Below are 21,039 nucleotides of genomic sequence, written 5' to 3' on the forward strand. Positions count from 1 at the left end.
TGTAAGCTCCCATGCTTTTGAGGGAGAGCTGCCTTGGGTCCCTTCCTCCTATGAGACTGAGATGTAAGGGACCGTTCCATAGAAATCAAATTACAGGTATAGTGAGTGGGGAAAGAAAATGAGTGAAATAGAAGGTTAAAGCATTTGAAATGCAGTGTTGTGCCTCCTTTCACCAAAGGCCTGTAAAAACACCACACAGCAGAGGAGACGTGTTACCAAGCATATACTGTAATGTACCTGTCACTATACATTTGCTGCTGAATGGAAATTAGCACCTTAATGCTTAAAAACTTATGTGAAGGGGCACATTAGTTAACGGAATATGGCTCCTGCCTTCACTGCTGAGATGCTGACTCAAATCCACTGCTCTGTCAAGAGTATAAAATGTGGGCTGGTCTAGTTCATTCCATGTTAGGCACCACTTGGCTCATTTCATATGGTACACTTCACTGAGTCCTCTGTTTAAAGCTACCACTTAGGATTCAGCATGACTGTCTAAAATCTGCAGTGATTCACTGGTTCACAGTATGAGCCCATACTGTGAACCAGTGGCTCACATCTGTCTGGCTAAGGCTCACAACTGTTTGGTGAGTCTGTCTATGACTCCAGCACAGGTACTGACAGTGGAGGTTTCTTAAGCTACCTAACACCCAAGACAGAAGTGGACTGGGCCCAATAAATCCTTCCACAATAGCACCTTAACTTCAACAGCCAGGCTGTGACACTGACTTTCCATTAACTCCAGTATCAATTAGTAATGTACAGCTGGGAGCTTTCACATTTCACTGGCTACTCACTGTATTTTATTTCCCTGTTTTCCTTGCACTATAATGGGCAGAGATGATAGGGAATTTCAGCTTTCAATTTTGAATCTTTATGACAGCACATACTAAAAACAAAACAACAAAATCTCATGACTCCCTCTTTAACAAATATCACACAGAAATCTGAAGTGAGGAACAACTTATGGAGGAAGTTTTCAAAAGTTTAAAAAAACCACTCAGGTATCCAATTCTACCTGAAAGTCAACATGGCTTAGGCAACTGATAGCCTTTTGGTCTTAGGAAAGTCTTTACCTGTATGGAGTATCTGGAAACAAAAAAGCATTACAAGATCTGCACCTAAAAGCTGAATACAAGGTGTTCTTTTCCATTATAGATTGTAAAAAGTAACATAATTTTGATCTGTGGTGTTTTAAAAAGCAAACAGCTGATACTATTAACAAGTAAACAAAATAAAATTATATCGCCACATTGCACTTCTACAGCACAATAAATACAAAGCATCTTACAAGCATTGGTTAAATTGTGCAACACCCATCACATAGGAAAAAAATCTCCATTTTACTGATGGGGAAACAGGCAAAGCACATAGAGCCAATGTTACACAAAAAACATATGGCAGAAATGGGCATAAGACACTAGGTCTCCTGACTTACGCTTCTGTATTCTCATCACTAGGCACTTGCAGTTCCTCAAAACAAATCATCATAAAACAAAGTGAAAAAATAAACATGAAGAATAATATATAACAAATAAATATATATTTAAAAAAAATTAAAGATGAATATTCTGACTGGCGGGTGAAACCGGATCACAAACAGAGCGAACAACAGAACAACTCAAGGTGAGCTGTAGATTACTTTCTGTAAAGTAAAACAAAAGAATGGCTTTACTGCCATCTTATGTTCAAAGGACAAAACTACACACACGCATGTTGCCATTTGTGCAGAGGACATATCTGCTAATGCCAAAGAACAGAAGACCTAGTTTTACTTATTCCTGAAATCTACACTTGATGTCTCAGGCAGTATGGAAAGTTTGACTTTTCTATTGACCAAACAGGAAAAGCATATGCACACCTGATTGCCTTTAGCAATCGTATGCGGAAGCCTTTACTGCTCTCTGAAAATACGATCCTCATGTCTGTCCTATTTCTACCCTTGCCCCTTTGTTGGTTCAGTTGGACTAAAGATCAAATGTAGACTATTAGAGGGGGCGTTAAAGGGAAAAAAGGGTCATATCCTGAGCTGGTATATATTAGCAGTTCCACTGGCTTCAATGGTGTGTATGTACAATAGTACACAAAGATGTATAAGAAGTTAGATATATATACTGATGACTCCTATACTTGACTGAAACCCACGCCGCAAAATAAATGATTATGCAGATGATCTCTCCCCCTTTTGAAACAAGGGTCACCTTCTAGAATTCACTTCACTGTTAGTCTGAACCTTGGGCAGTCATATCCAACAGTGGAAAGCAAGAGTAAAATACTACCCTGTGGATGTGTCTACACGAGATGTTTACTGAAGAGTGGTCTAATTAGTTCTATAGCAAAGTCTCTGTGTTTGGAGGTGCAGTCCTACTGGACTGCAATAAGCTATAAATGCCACCATAGGCTATTATTTGTAAATATATGTACCCTCCTGCAGTGGTGTTCTTTAGCGTAAAGCAAAGCATGCATAGATGCTGATGGGACAGGCTGGGGCAGGAGGGTGGTTCAGTGTGGGGGCTGCATTCTGGTAGAGCACCTTTGTGCCCTACCCAGCCCCTCTGCATCATGCTGAGCTGGGTTGGAGCAGCTTTGGACTGACAGGCTGACCTCCTGGACTCCCTGCCACCTGGGCCTTCTCTGACCCAGCTCAACATACTGCAGTCCCAGGTGCATGTGTAAACATGGCGCCTGGGAGCAATAAACTCTGGCACAATGTGTGCCAGAGTTTATTGAATCACATTAATTTCACATGTAGACACACCCTCTATGTATGATGGCTTTTCTACTGCTGAAGATGAGTCCAGTGTCTTGTATTAATGGTCCACATAACACTCAGGCTATATTACTGGTGTATCGTAACTATACAGTTTGGTCCAACAGTGAAAGCTGACTACCTTTATATTGAATTTATGTTTCAATTGAAAGGGTTGAAAGGGAACTTACAGATCATTGGGTCCAGACCCCCTAACTGTAGCAACTTGTCCTGAGGTATAAATGTTATATCTATAGCTGACAATACTCTTGTATTGAAAAAAAGGGATTACTGGTCATTTTCAGAGAAATATCTCCTCTGTATTTTTTTATTTATCCTTTTTCTTGTACAAAACTGAGAGCAGCATTTCTGACCATCACAGACTATGCATGGAATAATGATTTCATTGGCTGTGCACATTTTAAGACAGAACATTAAGCACTGTCTTAAGACTTTAATTTTTTAAGTCTGTGTTTTGGTGGGTAGCTATATTTGAGAGAAATTGCCTTTAAATTTTGATTGGCTTTTGAAACTGTTCAATCCTTTCATTATAGCTGAACAAAAGGGAATCATAATCAAGCTGTCAGTTGTGGAGGTAAAGCTCATGACTACTTTGTTGGGGAATTTAAAATATCTTATTCTTTGTTAAATTAGTTGTGTATCATGGGGTAACACTCACTTAGTAACACATTGCTAGGAAATAAAAGGTCACGAATGACGGTGTATTACACTGCATATTGCTACATAACACAATGCCTATAAACAGAGAAAATGACAGAGACCAATAGGGAATTCTAAGAAACATCTACATTCATATGACATATATGGGGCTGAGAAGGTTTCAGACTGGATATAAGGAAAAACTTCTTCACAGTTCATGTGACCAGAGTCTGGAATAGACTCCCAACAGGGCTGGTGAAGGCACCTACCCTGGAGATCTTCAAAAAGAGACTGCATGCACACCTTGCTATTTGACCCAAGCAGTCTTTCCTGTCCAGAGCAGGAGGGCTAGACTCAATGATATCACAAGGTCCTTCCAGCCCTAAACTAGTGAATCTGTGAGCAGATTTATAAAAGTGCCACTTATCCTCTCTCATGTTTTACAACAGTGCATATCAACCTTTCTGGCAGGCATGCCACAGATTAAGCCCTGTGACCTCCTAGAGTGCCATTCTGATTCCCTTCCTGCCAAATCTGTTGCTCTGCTTTCTGCTCCATGTCCTGTGAACCCTGCACAATCTGCTGTTCTGATTTCTGTTCTCTGTCATATCTGCTGCTGTGCTGCCTCCCTGTGCTGCCTCCCTGTCCCCCTCTCCCTGCCACAGACCACATACCATGCACAAAGGCTGCCCATGCAACTTGTGGCATGCATGCCGCAGATGACTATCTTTGTTTTACAACGTGCATACAAGAATCAAGAAGGGAGCACTGTAGTGAATCATACGCTGCTTCTCTTTAAATGTCCAGCAACAGAATATAATTGACATAGCCTCAGAGAGAGATCAATGAACACTTTAGCCAGAAACTTGCTCTTGTCTAATGCAGTAACAATAATTTTGCTCAATTCTATTAGTGCTGTCTGCACAGAATGCCCTGCCCTAAAACTCATCTGCCACTGGGACACAATCCAATGTTTATGTCCATTAGTTTGGCCATTGTTGGTAACAATAAAAATCAGGAGACAGTTGCAAACTAATGATTTATGGGCAGAATGAAACACAGGATGACCTTGGCTGCCTTCCACTCACTAGGAAAATGACTGGTAGTTAGAAATAAATTACAATTATTGCAAAAGGATAACATAAGTTATTTCTTTGATAGGTAATTTTACCAGCTAAATAGCCCTGCCATTAAACTAGCAGCTGTTTTACAAATTACAGACCAAGTTAAAAAGAAGAAAAATCTAAGGTTCCCTAGTTATGTTTTTGTGAATGATGAAAAACCCAGTGCTATGTGTGTTGACAGAAAAGGACCATTTCTGTATATGTAGCTTTTGTTGGATCATAGTCAGCTGCAGATTCTTCAGCAGAAAGTTAAACAAGAAAGTTCATAAACTGATCTATTACTGTAACTGTTAACTTGTTGGAATTTCCCTCACAGCTAATTCCAGAATTACAGCTAAATGCTTGACTAAAACTTCCACCATTAACAAAATCTCTGGATTTTTGTCATTTTTTAGTTTAAATCAGACCGTGTAAAACTCTATCACCCACAATTTAGTGCTCTTCAGATTCTTTACTGCAAAGTTACAATGGGACGAGTATAATCTACTCCATTTTATACATTTGTGGACTTCAATGCTTGCAATGCTTTGTGAAATATCAGAGTTGTGTCCATTTGTCCTCAATTGCCTTATCCTATACATTTTCTTTAGTCTGTGGGGAATAATATAATGACCAGCAATTCAAACAATTTCAGTAAGGTACTAGAAAGGTCAAAATAACAATGCATGCTACTATAATTTCTAAAATATATTTTGAGCCCAAATGCATGGCCGCCAGAAATTAGTATTTGCAGAGTTGTTACATTTGCAAGTGAAGAGCTCCCATGTCACTCAAGAGTGGAAATGTACTATATTGTTGTGATATCTGGTCATCAGCCAAGGAAGCATATTATTATAAACAGAAGAAATGCAAATAAAAGAGAAAGTCAAAAATAACTTGCATCTTTTCTGTTTGGAATGTTTTAGGAAACAAACTTCACTGATACATCTGCTGAATGCTATGTTGTACCACTATAACAAAAAGAAAGTTATATATGCATTTGTCATGTCTGCAAAACTTAATATAATGTGAACTGTTCATTTAACTTTCTTTAAAATGGAAATGTCACCTTTATTCAATCACCATAATTCATTATAGGGCAGGGTGCTCATTGGGCTCCTATACATGTGCTCCAGGGTGGGAGGGTCGTTTTAATTAGAGCAGCTCTCGGGAGCCATTCTAATTAAAACACCCTTAGCGTCTCATGTATTCAGCATCCCACATGTCAAAATGGTGGTGGGGCACTTTACCTAAAGCTCATTGAATGTTAAAGCGGATGGGTCTGTGGTGCCACATACTGCACAACCCTGCTCATCTGGACCCAGCCTTCCTGAGCAGCTGATCATTATGTCATTTATCCCCGCTGTTCAGTGGTTGTTCCTCATCTAATTTGCTGCATGCTAGTCAAACACTGCTCTGAAGAGACTTCTTCATGTCCTCACTGGCTTCTCTCCGGTGCTCTCTCCTACAGTACCTGACTGCCTCACCATATTAATTTACTTTCCCAGCACCCATATGATCGATGGGATGGTATTATTTCCATATTATGGATGACAAAGTAAAGCACAGAGATAAAGGTAATTGGGGTAAAAATTAAAGTAAAATTATCCATTAATTTGGAATGTTGAGTTGAGACACAAAGGACCTAATTTTTCTGTGTATGTTGCATTACGCAACTACTAGCTGGTTATCGTCTAGGTGGACCAGCACTTCGGGAGGTGAGGCACTTTGCCAGTATTTCAGCTATACTGACTGAGAGAAGAACAGTGATGCTAAAGAGTCATGGGATCCATTCCAGGCTCTGGACCAGACTGTGCTCCTGTGGGCTCCAATCTGTCTGCCTGTTCTGACAAAGCCTCTTTCTCACTAGCTCTTCATTCTATTTCCATTCTTATCCAGTTTCCCATCTTCAGCTTTCTCAGCTCCATGTCCCTGCTCAGTTAGCCCCAGTTCTCTCCAAGCACCCTCCATGAGTATCAGATCAGTTTATCCTTTTTCACCTCCTTCATCATACTGGCTTTCCTTTATACTCCTTGTTCAGCCCAACCCTGTCCTCCTCCTAGCTCCCTGTCCAATCTCCCTACCACTAGCTAACTCTACCATTCTCCTCCCTGGCTCCTAATCTTGCCTCATGAGTATCATTCCCTTCCCAGCCCAACTCTCAGTCCCATTCTCTAGCTCCCTTGTAAGTCTCTAGTTCCAACCTCACACCTAATCCTCCAAGCTCTTTGTTGTGATCTTCTCCCTTTGCTGTCTCTTCAGGATTATCTCTTGTCCCCTCTGTATTTGAATCAGGCAGCTTCCTCTTTTCCCTTGTTGGGCATCAACAAGGAGGGCTCCAAAACCACAGGATGCTATCCTTCCCCTTAATTCTGGTGCTCTGACCCAGCCCATGACAAGCCAGAGCTGCAAATGCCTAGAACATCTCCCTGGGCCCTAGCCTGGAGTTTGGTCCTTATGGATAGATTCTGTTGGGAACTGTCTTGCAAAGCCCTAGAACGGGGGTCAGCTACCCCCAGCCATTTTCCTCGGCACACATTGGGGCCGGGGCGGGGAGGCAGCACCTGTTTGCAGCCTCCTGGCTGGAGCCAGCCCTGGCTCTGGGTAGCTGCTGCCAGCTGGGAGCCTGGGCTGCTGCCAGTAGGTGGCTAAGAGGCTGCAACCCTGCTGGGAGCAGCCCGGGCACCATGGCTAGCAGCAGCTACACCAGAGCCAGGGCCAGCTGCAGGCTGGAGGCTACAAACAGCTGCTGCCTCCCTGCCCTGGCCCCAGTGGGCGCAGTGCCGGCACCTGTTGCCTTCCCGGAGCCCGGGGCCAGGAGACAGCTGGGGCCGGGGCTGGGGGCCAGGGTGGGAGGGCAGCAGCTGTTTGTAGCTTCCCAGCTGCAGCCGGCCTAGTCTCTGGGTAGCTGCTGATAGCCACTGAACCCAGGCTGCTCCCAGCAGCCAGCTGGGAGGATGGAAGCCCTGCTGCAAGCAGCTTGGGCTCCATGGAGATCAGCAACTACCCAGAACCTGGGCCGGCTGCAAACAGCTGCTGCCTCCCCGCCCCGGCCTCAGCTCCAGCTCCAGCTCCAGCTGCCTCCTAGCCCCAGATCTAGCTTGCAGCAGCAGACAGTTTCCCTGTGTGGCCCCTCTATGCGCTGCTGCTCTGGGTCGCACACACTGTGCTCTGGAGGGCCCGGGGAGGGCAGCAGGGCCAGAAGCACAGCGTGTGCAACCTGGAGTGGCAGCACACAGAGGGGCCACACAAGGAAGCTGCCTGCTTTTGCAAGCTCTGTGATGCCCGGGTCATACTTCCCCTGTGGGCACAGGAGCAGCATGGGCAGCACTCAGGGTCGTGACCCTTGGTGCTGCCTCCACCTGCAGGGGAAGTGTGGCCAGGACTGTGGGGAGGTCAGAGCGGCAGGCAGTTTTCTGCACCTCTGCTGTGCTCTGCTGCGCTGGGTTTCACACACTGCTCTGCAGAAGTGGCAGCGAGAGCAGCACAGTGGAGAGCATCACCAGTATCTGCTGCCTCCCCAGATCCCAGGGCTGGGTCTGAGAAGCGGCTGGGGCTGGGGCTGGGGCTGGGGCCGGGGCCAGGGCCGGGAGGGCAGCAGCTGTTTGCAGCTGGCCCAGGTTCTGGGTAGCTTCTGCTAGCCACAGAGCCTGGGCTGAGGGGCAGAGGCTTTGGGTGGGGGGCAAGGGGCAGCAGGGCTGGGAGGCTGGGGGGTAGGGGCTATGGGTGGGGGGTAAGAGCCACAAGCAGGGCTGGGGGGCAGGGTCTTTGGGTGGGGGCAAGGGGCTTTGGGTGGGGGGGGCAAGGGGCACAAGCAGGGCATCCTGCCATGTACCCCCTGCCCTCATTTTGTTTTTTCGGCATGCTGGCAATCCGGCACCTTCCAAGGTAGGCAATGTGGTTTTTTTCAGCACTCCGGCCAAAAAATGTTGCCTACCCCTCTGCTTGCTACAAGCAAACTGATTTTTCATAGGCTAACAACTAACCAAACGTTGGCTGTCCCAGATACAAAGGCCACTTCCCAGCCAATTTTCAAGTCACTTCACCTAAGCATGAGATTAGTAGAGCTTCTCAATGAAACAGTCATCACTATTTTTAAATGCAAGCGAAACAATATACTCTTCCCTAACCTTGTTCTCAGAAACAGCTGAATCATCTTGGCTAAAATTCTCAGAAGAAAAAAAAATGGAGCCCAAGGAAGACAAACTGGCCTGGAAAAAATGGTTTGTGTTTCTTAAAGTCATAAGAAATGCAAATCAAACACCTTTTTAAAGAGGAGCTAAGAATCAAAGAAAATTAGGGTTGGAAGGGACTTCAGGAGGTCACCTAGTCCAACCTCTTGCTCAAAACAGGATCATCTCTAACTATATCATCCCAGCCAAGGCTTTGTCTACCCAAGAAGTGTTGGGCAACTTTTTTGAAAGGTGGTGCTTTTAACCCTGCCAATAATTTGCAAATTAATGTAAATCAGAAGTTTGTTCTCACAAAACATAAAACTGCAGGAGTCCTCAATGTTGGAACTATTTTCATCTCTCTTTCAGACTCTTCAGGCTATATCTGAGCTCTTAACTCAAGTAAAACTCTCAGTGCAGCCATCAATGTTGCCTGAATGTGAAATTCAATATTGAACCATATACCACACAAAAAACTCACTTCTATGGAACAAACCCTCACCTGCTGTGAATTGTCATTCCTCTGTTTTATTCCAATATCAGCTTTGAAACTGTCTCATATTCTCTATGGGTGAGACTATACATTACAATTAGATTATGTTAAGAACACTGAAAACTTGAATCACATGTTAAGGCTCATTAACAATGCTAAGTACAATTTAGGGATTTTAAAATTATGCCACTTCGAGTAAAGATTATCTTTGATTTGTATTGCCTAGCCTGAGTTAAGTTAACTTCTGGGTGTTTACCTGAGTCAAAGCCACCAATATCCCAGAAGGAGAGTTAAAGTCTTCCAGTATCCCAGAAGGTATTGCTTTCAGGTGGAATAGCTATTATCCAGGACTATGGCCATGGACTGTTAGCTGGGAACAGCCAGGCAACAGGTGGGTGGGGATGGGGTGAGTGGGGGGGAGGAGAGGGAAAAACGGTGAAGAAGGTAGGGAAGCCAAGGGTCAGGGGGAGGAAGGAGGGGATGGGGGGAAGGACAGAGTGGGTGGGTGGGGAGCTGCTAGCTTGCTGCCTCCTCTGCCCCCCAAATTGCCCTGACTCCCAAATCATCCCCTCCACCCCCAGATCACTCCCCTGCCACGCAAGTTGCCTCCTCTGCCTCTGTACCCCCAGATCACTGCCCTAGCACCTCAATCAGCCTAAGAGTGGTGGTGCTGGTGTGGAGCCTGTTGGAGGCTGGATCCAGGTGTGGGGGCAACGTAGGCTGCAGGGAGCCCAGGAGCAGGCAGGGAGGGGGACTCTGCTGCTGTTGCTGCCGATACTGCTCTTGGGCTGATTGGCATCTGATGATGGAGGCACCAATCAGGGCGTGGGGGGCTACCTGGGACTGGAAGGGCCAATTGCAGCGTGGAGGAGGGATCCAGAGGCTAGTCGGGGGGAAGCAAGGTGATTTGGTGAGTGGAGAGAGCAATCCAAGTGGTTTGGGGCCTCCTCATCCCTGGCTTATACTGTGGTGAGACAGCTGACAAGCAGGGCAGGAATGGAGACTTGCAGCCACTAGCCATGCCCCCACTTGCCAGCCCTCCAGCAGTAGGTCAGACTAGTGCACATTAGAGATCATTTTAACTCCAAACATGTGACTGATCACTAGCACTAAGCAACCTTAACACAGACTAACATTCCTTAGAATTAGCACTTGTTAACTGTAATGTGTAATTTGACCCTATTTCTTCTCCCCCCCCAACTTCCCTCTATTGGCTTCTCCCTCTTTCTCTCGGTCTTTCTGATTCCTGTTATCTATCTCTTCCATAAGTTACCATCTTAAGAGATGCTGTTTGTACTGAAAAGAACTTCTTTGCGCAAAATCAATATAATCAGCTAGAAAATATGATTGCTCATTTTCAAGTGAACAAGCACCAAGAAGCAGCCAGAATTTAAAAAGCTAGTGTTGAAAATGTAAACTCATGTGTTCAGGGACCTGCAGAACGTTAAAGAATATTATGATACACTTTCTCAGCTACAAGCTGTATACGGTGTTAATGCCAATATTATAATGCTGACAACTTGTTCTTGACTGAATTATGAAGCTGTTAATTTATGAAGGGAGGATGCAGTGCTTGTGTCAATGTCTTATGTTGCTAACCGCAGCAAATTAGTACATTTACAGGATATTATACAGCTAAGACATTTGTCTGGCAGGAATTCAAGATATTAAAATGAAGATTAGTACATTGTCATTTGTCTTTAGTCTTTTTTTTTTCTACAGCAGATGACACCTGGAAGGGAGGAAGGAACCTGGTCTGTTCCTGCAGATTCACTCCAGCTATCAGCGCAACATTTCCTTTGGTGTAACGCAGGGTTGTCAACTGGGGGTACACATACCCCTGGGGCTTCTTGAGAAGGCATTAGGGGGTACACGCAGGCAGGTGGGGATGAAGCACTGCCACGCACTACCCCACACTGCTGTGCAGGCACTGTCTGCCCAGCCAGATGTGGGGGGCGAAAGAAGCTTGCATGCAGCAGCTGCCGCTGCTCTATCTTTGGCTGTGTGCCCCCCCACCCCCCATGCCCACCCCACTCTGGGTCCAGCCGCGCACCACCCCACCCTCCGCTGGGGTACATTGTTCTGTGTCCAGCCACTGGGGGTACACTATCCAAAAAGGTTGAAAACCCCTGGTCTAATGTATGGGTGTGCTGACTGACAGCACAGGCTATGTCTGGTAGGTGTTGGCAGAATCTAGTATTAGTAGGACTCTTCTTTGCCCTAATGCCTGATGCTCTTGTAAATGCTGTAAGATGCAAGCCCTTTTGCCTGGGTACCATGAAGTTATCCAAATGTAGCAAACTCCCAGGACCAAAAGAAATGTTACAGTTACAATTTACTCTGCCCCTTCTGATGAAATGGAAGAATAAAAATAAAATTACCCCCTGCCCCAGTGTCTCAAACTAAACACTGTCTGCTCAGGCTGAGACCCTAAAAGTGAAAGAGAACATAACCAAAGGAAAAGGGAGGAGGCAGGGTAGAGATGCATCTTATAGACTAAATGAGTCAGAGATGCATAAGCTTTCATGAGCCAGAGCTCACTTTAGCAGATGTTTAGGAAAAGGAGCACAAAGGAAATGGGCTTGTTTTTACTGCTGCACTTAGAAAAATGTCATAAGAAAAGCAAACACAAAACCCATGATTAGACTGGATGGTCCAATACTCACGTCCACTAAATCCTTTTACACCACTCTGACAGTATAAAGGGGGCTACTTCCACTTTAATGCGAAGCAATCAAGCCCAATACTACTTGAGTTTTAACAGGTCAACAAATTCAACACTAACATAGAAATACATGTATTAAAATGATTGTTTTTTAACCTTCCATTATCCCTTTAAGGGAAGAGCTGGGCTAACAGATTAAACACTGAAATGGGATTCAGGAAATCCTATGTTCAAATTCCTTTTCTATCGCTATTCAGGAAATCCTGTGTTCAAATCCCCCCTCTATCACTACCTTACTGTGTGGTCTTGGTGAAATGCTAATTTTTCTTTCATCTGCAAAACAGGGATAATACAATTTGTCTACCTTACTTACAGAGGCAGTAAGAGGATGAGTTAATAAAGGCGTGTGTAGTTCTGTTAAGCATTATTACTAACGTCTGGAAAAATTAAGGATATAGTTCTGCAGATACTTTCATTTAGAAGAAAGACTTTAAGTTAATTTGCTTTGGGACTGGGGCCTAGTACTTAGACACTAGTTAAAGGTAAATTTACAAGTTGTCCAAAGAGTGCTGTGCTGTGAACAACTACCTCTGAAAACAGTCAGTACTGAACTCCCTAAATTCAGAAAATACACAATTCCCATTATCCCTGATCACAATGCATCAGAAGCAGACCTAGGTACCTGTTCTCAGCTCTCCCACTGGCCTGTTGTGTGACCTTGGGTAAGTCGCTCCCTCTCTCCATGTCTTTCTTATTGCTCTTACACTTATACTTTAAGCTCTGGGAGAGGGTCTCACTCTTTGGGTGTTTGTACAGGAATCTTGCACAATGGGGCACTGATCTCAGTCAGAGTATCTAATTGTAACTGGAATACAAATATTTACCACTGTCCAATAAGAACAGAAATAATCTTTATGGGATAACAATGTTTTATTTGAAAGACAACCTGATCCTCAACTTAGCTTTGGTTGGCTGCATGCAACTGGCTTTTGCTGAAGAGAATAGATTTAAAAACGAGTAATTCAATAGCTCTTTTTGTGCTACCAACTGTAATTCAAAACACTTGGGTCACTGCCAGAACAGTGATATTTTTCCCCCACCTTTTTTTTAAATGTAGTCATGTGAAACACTTTGCATTGCATCTCACTTTTCTTTAAAGACTGAATTACTATATACAATTGGACTTGGGAGGATCTGAAAAATCTTGAGTCACTTCCAGCAACTAGAAGCTTCTACTGCAGTATTTTTGAGTCTGCCAGAAGTCTCAAACAGGCGCACTAGGAAGCTGCCTGCTGCATTTAAAGCTAGTGCGATTTCCGAGCAAACAGGATTTTAGGCAATTTATTAGCTTTCCACTGTAGGTTCTTTTACTGCGAATAGGATTAATACAAATGCAATGTCCAGTAAATGTGACAACATCCACTTACTCTGTTTATTGTGTCAAGATTTCCATAGATAGCTAATAAATGAGTTATTAGAAAAGTGCTCATTTGCTTTCTCCTTTAAAAATGAAAAGAAGTAGTTGCTATCCCCACTTAAAGGTAAAACTGTTTGAAACCCATCTGGTCTAAAGTCATGTCTGTTTCACATATAGCAGCTAAGGATTGCAGGAAGCTGCCTGCCCCTCAACACTTGAGGCTCCTGCAGGATCATGTTGAAGCCTGTAATTTTTCTAACGAAACCCTAATGGAGTTTTTCTAATCTCAGATCTGGCAACTTACACAGGCCATTTCCGTCACCATGACATCAATATCTCAAACAAGAAATATGTAAATAAAAACATAATTGAACTTTACCCCTTGTTCTTGGCAGATCTGGGTTAGTCTTTCCAGCTGTTCATCTTGAATGACCTTTGCCTTCTCATATTGTTGAATCACCATTTCCATTTCCACTTTCACTGGTAGTACGTAGGCTAAAAAACAGAAGTAAAAACTTGAGGAAATTTATCTATATTTTTACTTATTCAATGGAACATCTTCGTAGATTTTAAGACTACAAAAATCTTTAGATTTAATCTAATCTCCTATGAACAAAAGGATGTAGATTTTCACCCAGTCGTTCCTGCATTAAACACAAACACTTGTGGTTCAGCTACAGCTTTTATTTTAGAAAAGGTTATCTATCCTACATAATCATAAGGACCTCCACATTTGGGCATCAGAGATTCTCAGATCTACAGTGGGTGCATCTACATGATTTAGAAAGAATGTGGAGAAGCTTGGAAGAGTCCAGAGGAGAACCACGCACATGATTAGAGGACAAGAGAGCAGGCTTTAAGAGGAGAGGCCGAGAGGCATGGGACTCTTCAACCTGGAGAAGCGAAGGCTCAGGGGTGACTTGGTGGCAGCCTATAAGTACATGAGGGGTATGGATCAGGAACTGGGAGAACGTCTGTTCACCAGGGCACCCTTAGGGAAGACAAGGTCCAATGGTCACGAAATCCTGAAAGAATGTTTTAGGTTGGACATAAGGAAAAACTTCTTTACAGACCAAGTCCCCAGGGCCTGGAATAGACTCCCTGAAGAGGTGGTGCAAGCACCTACTCTAGATACTTTTAAGGAACACTTAGGTGCCTATCTTGCTGGGATCATTTGACCCCCAGTTTACTTCCTGCTCCTTGGGCAGGGAACTGGACCCCATGATCTTGCAAGATCCCTTCTAGCCTTAATGTCTATGAAATCTTTGAAATATATGACGCATTTTATTGTGCAGAAGAGTTAAGTACTACGCAGTAAGTGTCCACATCTACATATGCAGATGCTCACTGCACAGGAATGTGCTCTAATCATGAGTAAATTTGCTACCTGTAAATGCAAATAGCAAATTTACTCAAGATTAGTAACTGCACAGTAGCACTTGTGTAGACATCTGACTGGGAGCAAACTTGCTCCTGGTCAGCTAGGCAGCAAGGGGTGGAAGATTGCTCCCTGCCCCTGGGACATGCCTGCTACTGGGGCACTGGATGTCCCCATGCCCTGGCAGTAGGCAGCTCCCAGCCCCCACTCCCTAATCATGATCGCAGAGCAAAGGTGGGAAGATTGTTCCCAGCCCTTGCCTTGCAAGGTGGAGTGGGGGCTGGCAACTGTCCTGGTCAGGGGGCAGGTCCCAGCCTCATGCCCCAATAGGGCAATTGAGGTGTAAAGCTTGGAAAGAGCTGGGGGGGGGAGTGGGCAGATCCTAGCCTCCTGCCCTGATCCGCTGGTAGAGCACTTAGCAGCAAGCCCCTGACTGGGTGGGAATGCCTGCCCAGACAAGGCCTTGCTGCTAGCTGCCTCATCAGTAGATTGGGGTAGGGGGCTGGGACCTGATTTTCTCCTGCAGCTCTTTCCAAGTCCCGTGTCCCCAGTTGGGGAGCCGGGGCCAGGAGCTCCCTTCTGCTGGGGCAGGGGGAGATTGTCCCCTCCTGGGCTGCAGTGGTGGAGCCTGCCTCAGCAGCAGGCAGCCCCCTGAGAGCAGGGAGCAATCTCCCAGCCCCTGTCAGGAGACAGCTGTCTTCTGGCCCTGTGCTCCCTGCCTGCCCCTGGTCTACCACCCAGGAGGAGCCTATAGCTCTCCCTGGCTACTGCAGGGGCCAGTGCAGGGCCAGAGGGGGTGGGAGCAGACTGCTGCCAGGAGCAGATGAGCTGCTGCAGCATCCTTGCACATGTAGACATCTGCTTACAGTGGGTTTACTCTACAGTACTTTACTCTAGAGTAAACCCACCACAGAGCAAATGCACATGTAGATGCACACAGTGAGATCTCTGTCACTAATTGAAATATTTGTTGCAACACTTGCCTGATCTTTTACACAAATGCATGTCTATCCCAGCAAATATTAGTTCTTCTCAGTGGCCAGGCAGGAGTGTTCTCTGCTTGGTGTCCCATTCATCCCCTCCAATTTTGTATGTTTTATAGGTATGCACCAGCTTCCAGGGGAGGTATTTTAGTCCTTGACCATTTTGGTTCTTACATATAACTGCAGAAAGTAACTATATAAAGGGAAATTATAGACTACGAGAGAGATTTTCAAAGGTATGAATGGAACCAACTCCTACTGACTTCAACAGGAGTTGGATGCTACCTGCCTAGAAAAATCTCCTTCAAGTCACAACTAGGGCAAGTTCAAATTGCTTGGCAAGACTGCTCAAAATTTACTGCATTCCTTGCTATTCTTTAGAACCTGAATCAGACTCTGACTTCACCTTACTAAACTACTGGGTCTCATCTTGCATTTTGGAAGCCCTCATGATCTAAGCCAGATGTGCCAACCTGATACTAATTTTTCTCACACAGAAGGAAAGTGACTTGCATTATGAAATCCCTTAGGTTTATACCAAAGCAACTTATACTTTGATAATGGATCTAGTTGCCCTCCACCTCCTCTAACATCTCCTTTCCTTGATTCCTTGTTTCCAGATTCATTGCTCCTGTTCTCTGCAGTGTCACCTCTTCAGAATGTTCTCCTGGTGCCTCCCCAATGGAGGTGTGTCCCAGAATCCGGTGCTAAATAGCACTGGAACATGCCTAAAAATCACACTCAATAGCACACATAGGTTTGTGGAGTGCACCTTCAGTGGGGAACCTCCAAGATGCAGAGAAAGCACAAAGCATCAGACACAGAGCTATGCTAAAGGCAGAAACCAAAAGCAAAAGGGATCAAAGATGGAAGATGCCAGAGTGGACAGACAGCAGTTGCAGAAGGGTCATATTCAAGATGCTTATCTGACACTACAAAGAAGGAGTGTTTGGGAAAAAAAGACAGGAGGGAAAACAAGTCACATATATCTGTATGCCAGGAGAAGGCATATAACAAACAAAAAAAATCATAACAGGGTATTTATCCTAAAAACTGATTCCCAGCCTCATCAATGGGGATCATAATGCTATATACCTGTTCACTGCTTTTAAAATGTAGAAGAAAGAGAACAATAAAATTATTCTCTACAAACAGTTATGAGGGCTACCAATCCTGGAAATTCTCATGACACAATTTAATCACCACTTACCATCAATAATTCTCTTAACTCTCCAAATCCGCAGAGTGATAATGAGACTGATGGCATCCCATGGACTGCTTGAGCCATTGGCCACTGTGGAGGCCACCATTGGAGCCAAGGATAAGATTATCACAGCACCATCAAAGACCTGAAAAGAGAGAGATTTTTAATGAAGAGTATTTCCAAACCCTTTCCAAAGGTCACAAAAGCTACCACTCCTGTTGGTGACCTTAAAGGGTTTTAAATGAAGTTAATATTTATTCTCTGTGTTAAGGTGAGGACATAGGGTGAAGACCATGGGGAAGATGCATCTTTTCTGCTGGAAGGCAGAAACCTTAATGGTTTCATTCAAAATTTCAGGGGTGACATGAAGATACAGCCAGAGGAATCTGCAACTATACTGATCCACTGGTTACAATCTCCATGAAGAGGTGATGCCCCAAATGCTATTTCAATTCAGGAGGCGCATTATTAATGCTACTTATTTCCAGATGCCTGGTGCAGAACAATCACAAAAGAGGAAATGTTCCTGTACAAATATCTCACATTCTAAATGGACAAAACAGACAGGGAGAAAGAGTTGGTGTAAAAGGGAACAGCAAATAAATAAGAGTGATGGCACTTGGACACATTCTGATTATTCAGCTTGTGTGGGTGTTATGTGCAGGTCAAAGATATACCGACTCCAATTATCAAGGACTCCATTACCAACTGGCTAGCTTCCTGTAGGAGTCACAGCAAAGGTGAACCTTCAAGCAGGATCTGAATAAGGAAACGTTAGTGGCCTTGGATTATGTTAAGGAGGACAGTTGCAGATGAAGGTATGGATAGATTTGTTTAAGAAGCAGGTTTTAAATATCATAGCCAACAGAGAAGATGGCATTATGTAATAGTGCTGGTCTTCCACAGCTTAGGAAAATACAGTGCTCCCAGTCCCTATTAAGACCCATTTACTCATGCTTTGTACAGACAGAAACAATATTACCTTTAATAATATCACACATCAAAAAATGTGCGTTAATTCAGTGCCAGGGCAAGAAACAAGCAGTCACCACAGATAGGATGCTATAACAGACCACTTCACTTCAAACACAAAACAGAATTCTGCTGAAACAGCTGTGTTTGGCCTGGATAACACCAAGTACTATGTTACTTCCAACTAATACTATAAGCTTCATTTTGAATAGTCAAACCTAAGACTTAGTAAACCAGACAAAGTAGTTATGTTTAGTTATACAAGATTTTGCACGGCTCTAAATACAGCTTTTTATAGGCAATGAAAAAACAGAATCTCTCTTTCCCTCTCTTTTAAAGCACTCAAATTGCTATCTGAACGGATGAGTGGAATCCTATTAATTTCTGTTTCTTTCAGAGCAGTCTTCCTTTTTTTTTGTTTTTGGGATTTATGGTTAGGTTGGGGTTTTGTTCTATGATGCTTTAACACATGCATTTCTCTGTCTGCCTCTGGAATACTGTATGAAAAATGAGGTAAAATTGCTGCCAATTGTTTCCTCTTTCTGCAAGCTTTTCAATGTAATTAGTAGGCAAACTTTTCTAAACTATGAATAATGTATATAAGGGGAAAAAAATCCACTTGTGGGAACGGGAGCTTTTTTTTCTCAGTGTGAAGGTCAGATGTAAGAAGTCTTCTTATGTAACTATGGGAACTGAATGGAGATAACATTTTCTGTTGTACTGTCTTTGGTTTCTGAAATGTAGGAAAATGTAGCCAAATCTTATAATTAAATTAAAATGTATATTAAATACTGCTGTACTTTTGCAGCATATGCTCTTAATAATCATTTTGTTTGGTAGATATAAGGCCCTATCTGTTCCTGATTTCGATCCAAGTATACAGTTCTTAGAGACAGTTATTGCTTACAAGTTCTTAACATATTTTCTTCAACAAGAATGGACAAGAAAATATTGTCTGTTACAGAACTATAATGAAGATTGTTTGGGTGGAAGCGGACCTGTCTATAAGCTCTGCCTACATAACAAAACATAATCAAGTCTGAGGATGGGTTAACAATATGGCTAAGGACACCATTATATACAATGTCTAAGTGTTGCTACAAATGGGCAGCATCCTTGGACTCTGATTTGACCTAGGGGTCGAATCAGAACTAGACAAAAAACAGATTTATGTTGGATGAAAGGGTCTGATATACATATTTTAAAAATAATTCTCATTCAGGATAAAAGCCAATATTTTCTGAAATTCAAAAAATCATCTTACTTTACTTGACAGAATATATTTGATGTTTTATTACATTTCAATCCTTTATATTCTTTTAAACCTTTGTGTACAAAACGAAGTAAAAATGTTAAACAAGTAATTTTGTAATGAAAAATAACCTTTTTATTCTAAAAATCAAGAAATAGGACATTTTGACATGTTCAAAACTTTTTCCTCTTTGTTCAAAACTTAAATTTCATCAAAATTAATACAATTTCACAACATTTGTTTCAGTCAAAATGGCATTTTTTAACAGAAAACTGTTTTGACAAACATTTTCAAACTATTTTTAATTAATCTTGGTTATGAGAACATAGTTAGCTGCAGTTCACATAATTCTGAATCATATTGGTAACCAGTCTCAGTTATAGTTGCAGTGCTGACAGTCTAATTATCATGGTTATTAAAAATAAACTCATGTCCACACAAGTCAGAAAAAAACCACAATATAGCTGTGCAAGAAAACAGATTTGTTTAAATGCTGCTGTAACTTGTATCAGTCAGATAAGGCCCTATCCACTGCAGAAACTAATTTGTATCTTTAATTTTACTGTGTTGGGAGGAACATGTATAAGGCTCTGCAAATATTAATGGAAACATACCTCTTTGCATCTGTTCCTGTATCAAATCCAGTGCAGGAACAGATAATTATTCTTACTTTGACATGCTGAAAAATAATGCAAACAGTGTTGACCGTGGTACTTTCACTTACCTCTATTTTGTTTTCAATATAATCCCATATGCCAAGAACCACAATCCTCAAAATAGTCTAAGAAGAGAAATTAAGAAAAAATAAAGACAATAATTGTATTATAACTTCAATGATATGTATTCAGAAATCCTTTCGAATAAGAAAGTCAAAACCCCTTACTCTATTTAATGATACCCTGGAATCTTTTAACTTTGTCTAAACATTACGATTTCTTCTAAACAATGATGTTGATTTTAATAAAAATAATTATACTTCTTTATTAAAAACTGCAGTGACTCCTTCTAAACACTATCATTATTCAGCTAACCAAAAGAACACTTTTTCCTGTAGCAAGTTTCATATGTTCATGTCTTTTATCATAGTTTTACAATGCTTTATTTTCTAGAGTTGTGAGATTCAGATTAAAAAAAAAAATCAAAAGTGTATCCCTTATCCAGCACTGGTGTCAGCTCGAAGTGTCATTTTCCCTTTTATGCAGTCTTTAGAGCACCAGTGCCTGTTTCCTTCTGAGAAAAGAAGCATCTCCCCATTCTGAAGGTATTAGTGTTTTTATACTTTGAAGAGAGACAACGCTTTTCTATTACATACTCCTGTGCTGCCATTCTCTCCTGAGCAAGAGGACATTTCCTAATATCAGAGCATCAGGGAGTCAGTGTTCAAGAGAAAAGCATCCACTTCAGCTTTTAAGCAAACAGCAACAATTAAAGTATTTTTTTAGAGAAAAAGATAAAATGTGAACAGATAATGAACCCATGGTGAATTCCTATGAAAACTCCAACAACTTTTTTCCCATTTTTTCTCACTCTGTTTTTAAAAGATCAATATTTTAAAATACTGTAATTTAACTCTCATAAAACTGCAAAATTAGGGCACAATTCTGCCTGTAGCAATGCAGAACTCATTTAAATGTACTTTACATGCATGAGGATTAGAATGTAGCTGATAAACAACACCAAAATGTGACTGTTTATCTGAAACAGGTTGGCAGGTCTGCAAGTAGAGCAGATGCCAGGAACTGTGCAGGGGAAAAGTACAAAAATGGCTGTGATGAATATAAAAAGTCACCTCTTTATTTCAAGTAGGAATATATTAAAAACAAACCAACTCCAGATTTATGCTGTGATCATTCGCTGAACATACTAACTATAAGCTAACCACCGAATTGTATTAGCACCAGTACAGGCTGGGGGCTGACTGGCTAAGCAGCAGCTCTTTAGAAAAGGACCTGGGGGTTACAGTGGACAATAAGATGAATATGTACCCTTGT

At 42.6% G+C, this 21,039-nt stretch overlaps 1 protein-coding gene across 1 annotated transcript in view; it reads right to left on the reverse strand.

The window, feature by feature from the left end:
* TMEM266 (transmembrane protein 266) overlaps window positions 1–21,039 on the reverse strand; it is a 149,891-nt gene that overhangs the window by 24,959 nt on the left and 103,893 nt on the right. The window contains exons 6-8 of the mRNA XM_090028768.1: window positions 19,773–19,829; window positions 16,831–16,969; window positions 13,639–13,754 (exon numbers count right to left, since the gene is read on the reverse strand). Of these exons, the coding sequence (XP_089884894.1) occupies window positions 13,639–13,754; window positions 16,831–16,969; window positions 19,773–19,829 (312 nt within the window). The remainder of the gene's footprint in view (window positions 1–13,638; window positions 13,755–16,830; window positions 16,970–19,772; window positions 19,830–21,039) is intronic.

The sequence above is a fragment of the Crocodylus siamensis genome, chromosome 15, assembly GCF_052110815.1.
Source record: "Crocodylus siamensis isolate JL-2025a chromosome 15, ASM5211081v1, whole genome shotgun sequence".
Lineage (NCBI taxonomy): Eukaryota > Metazoa > Chordata > Crocodylia > Crocodylidae > Crocodylus > Crocodylus siamensis.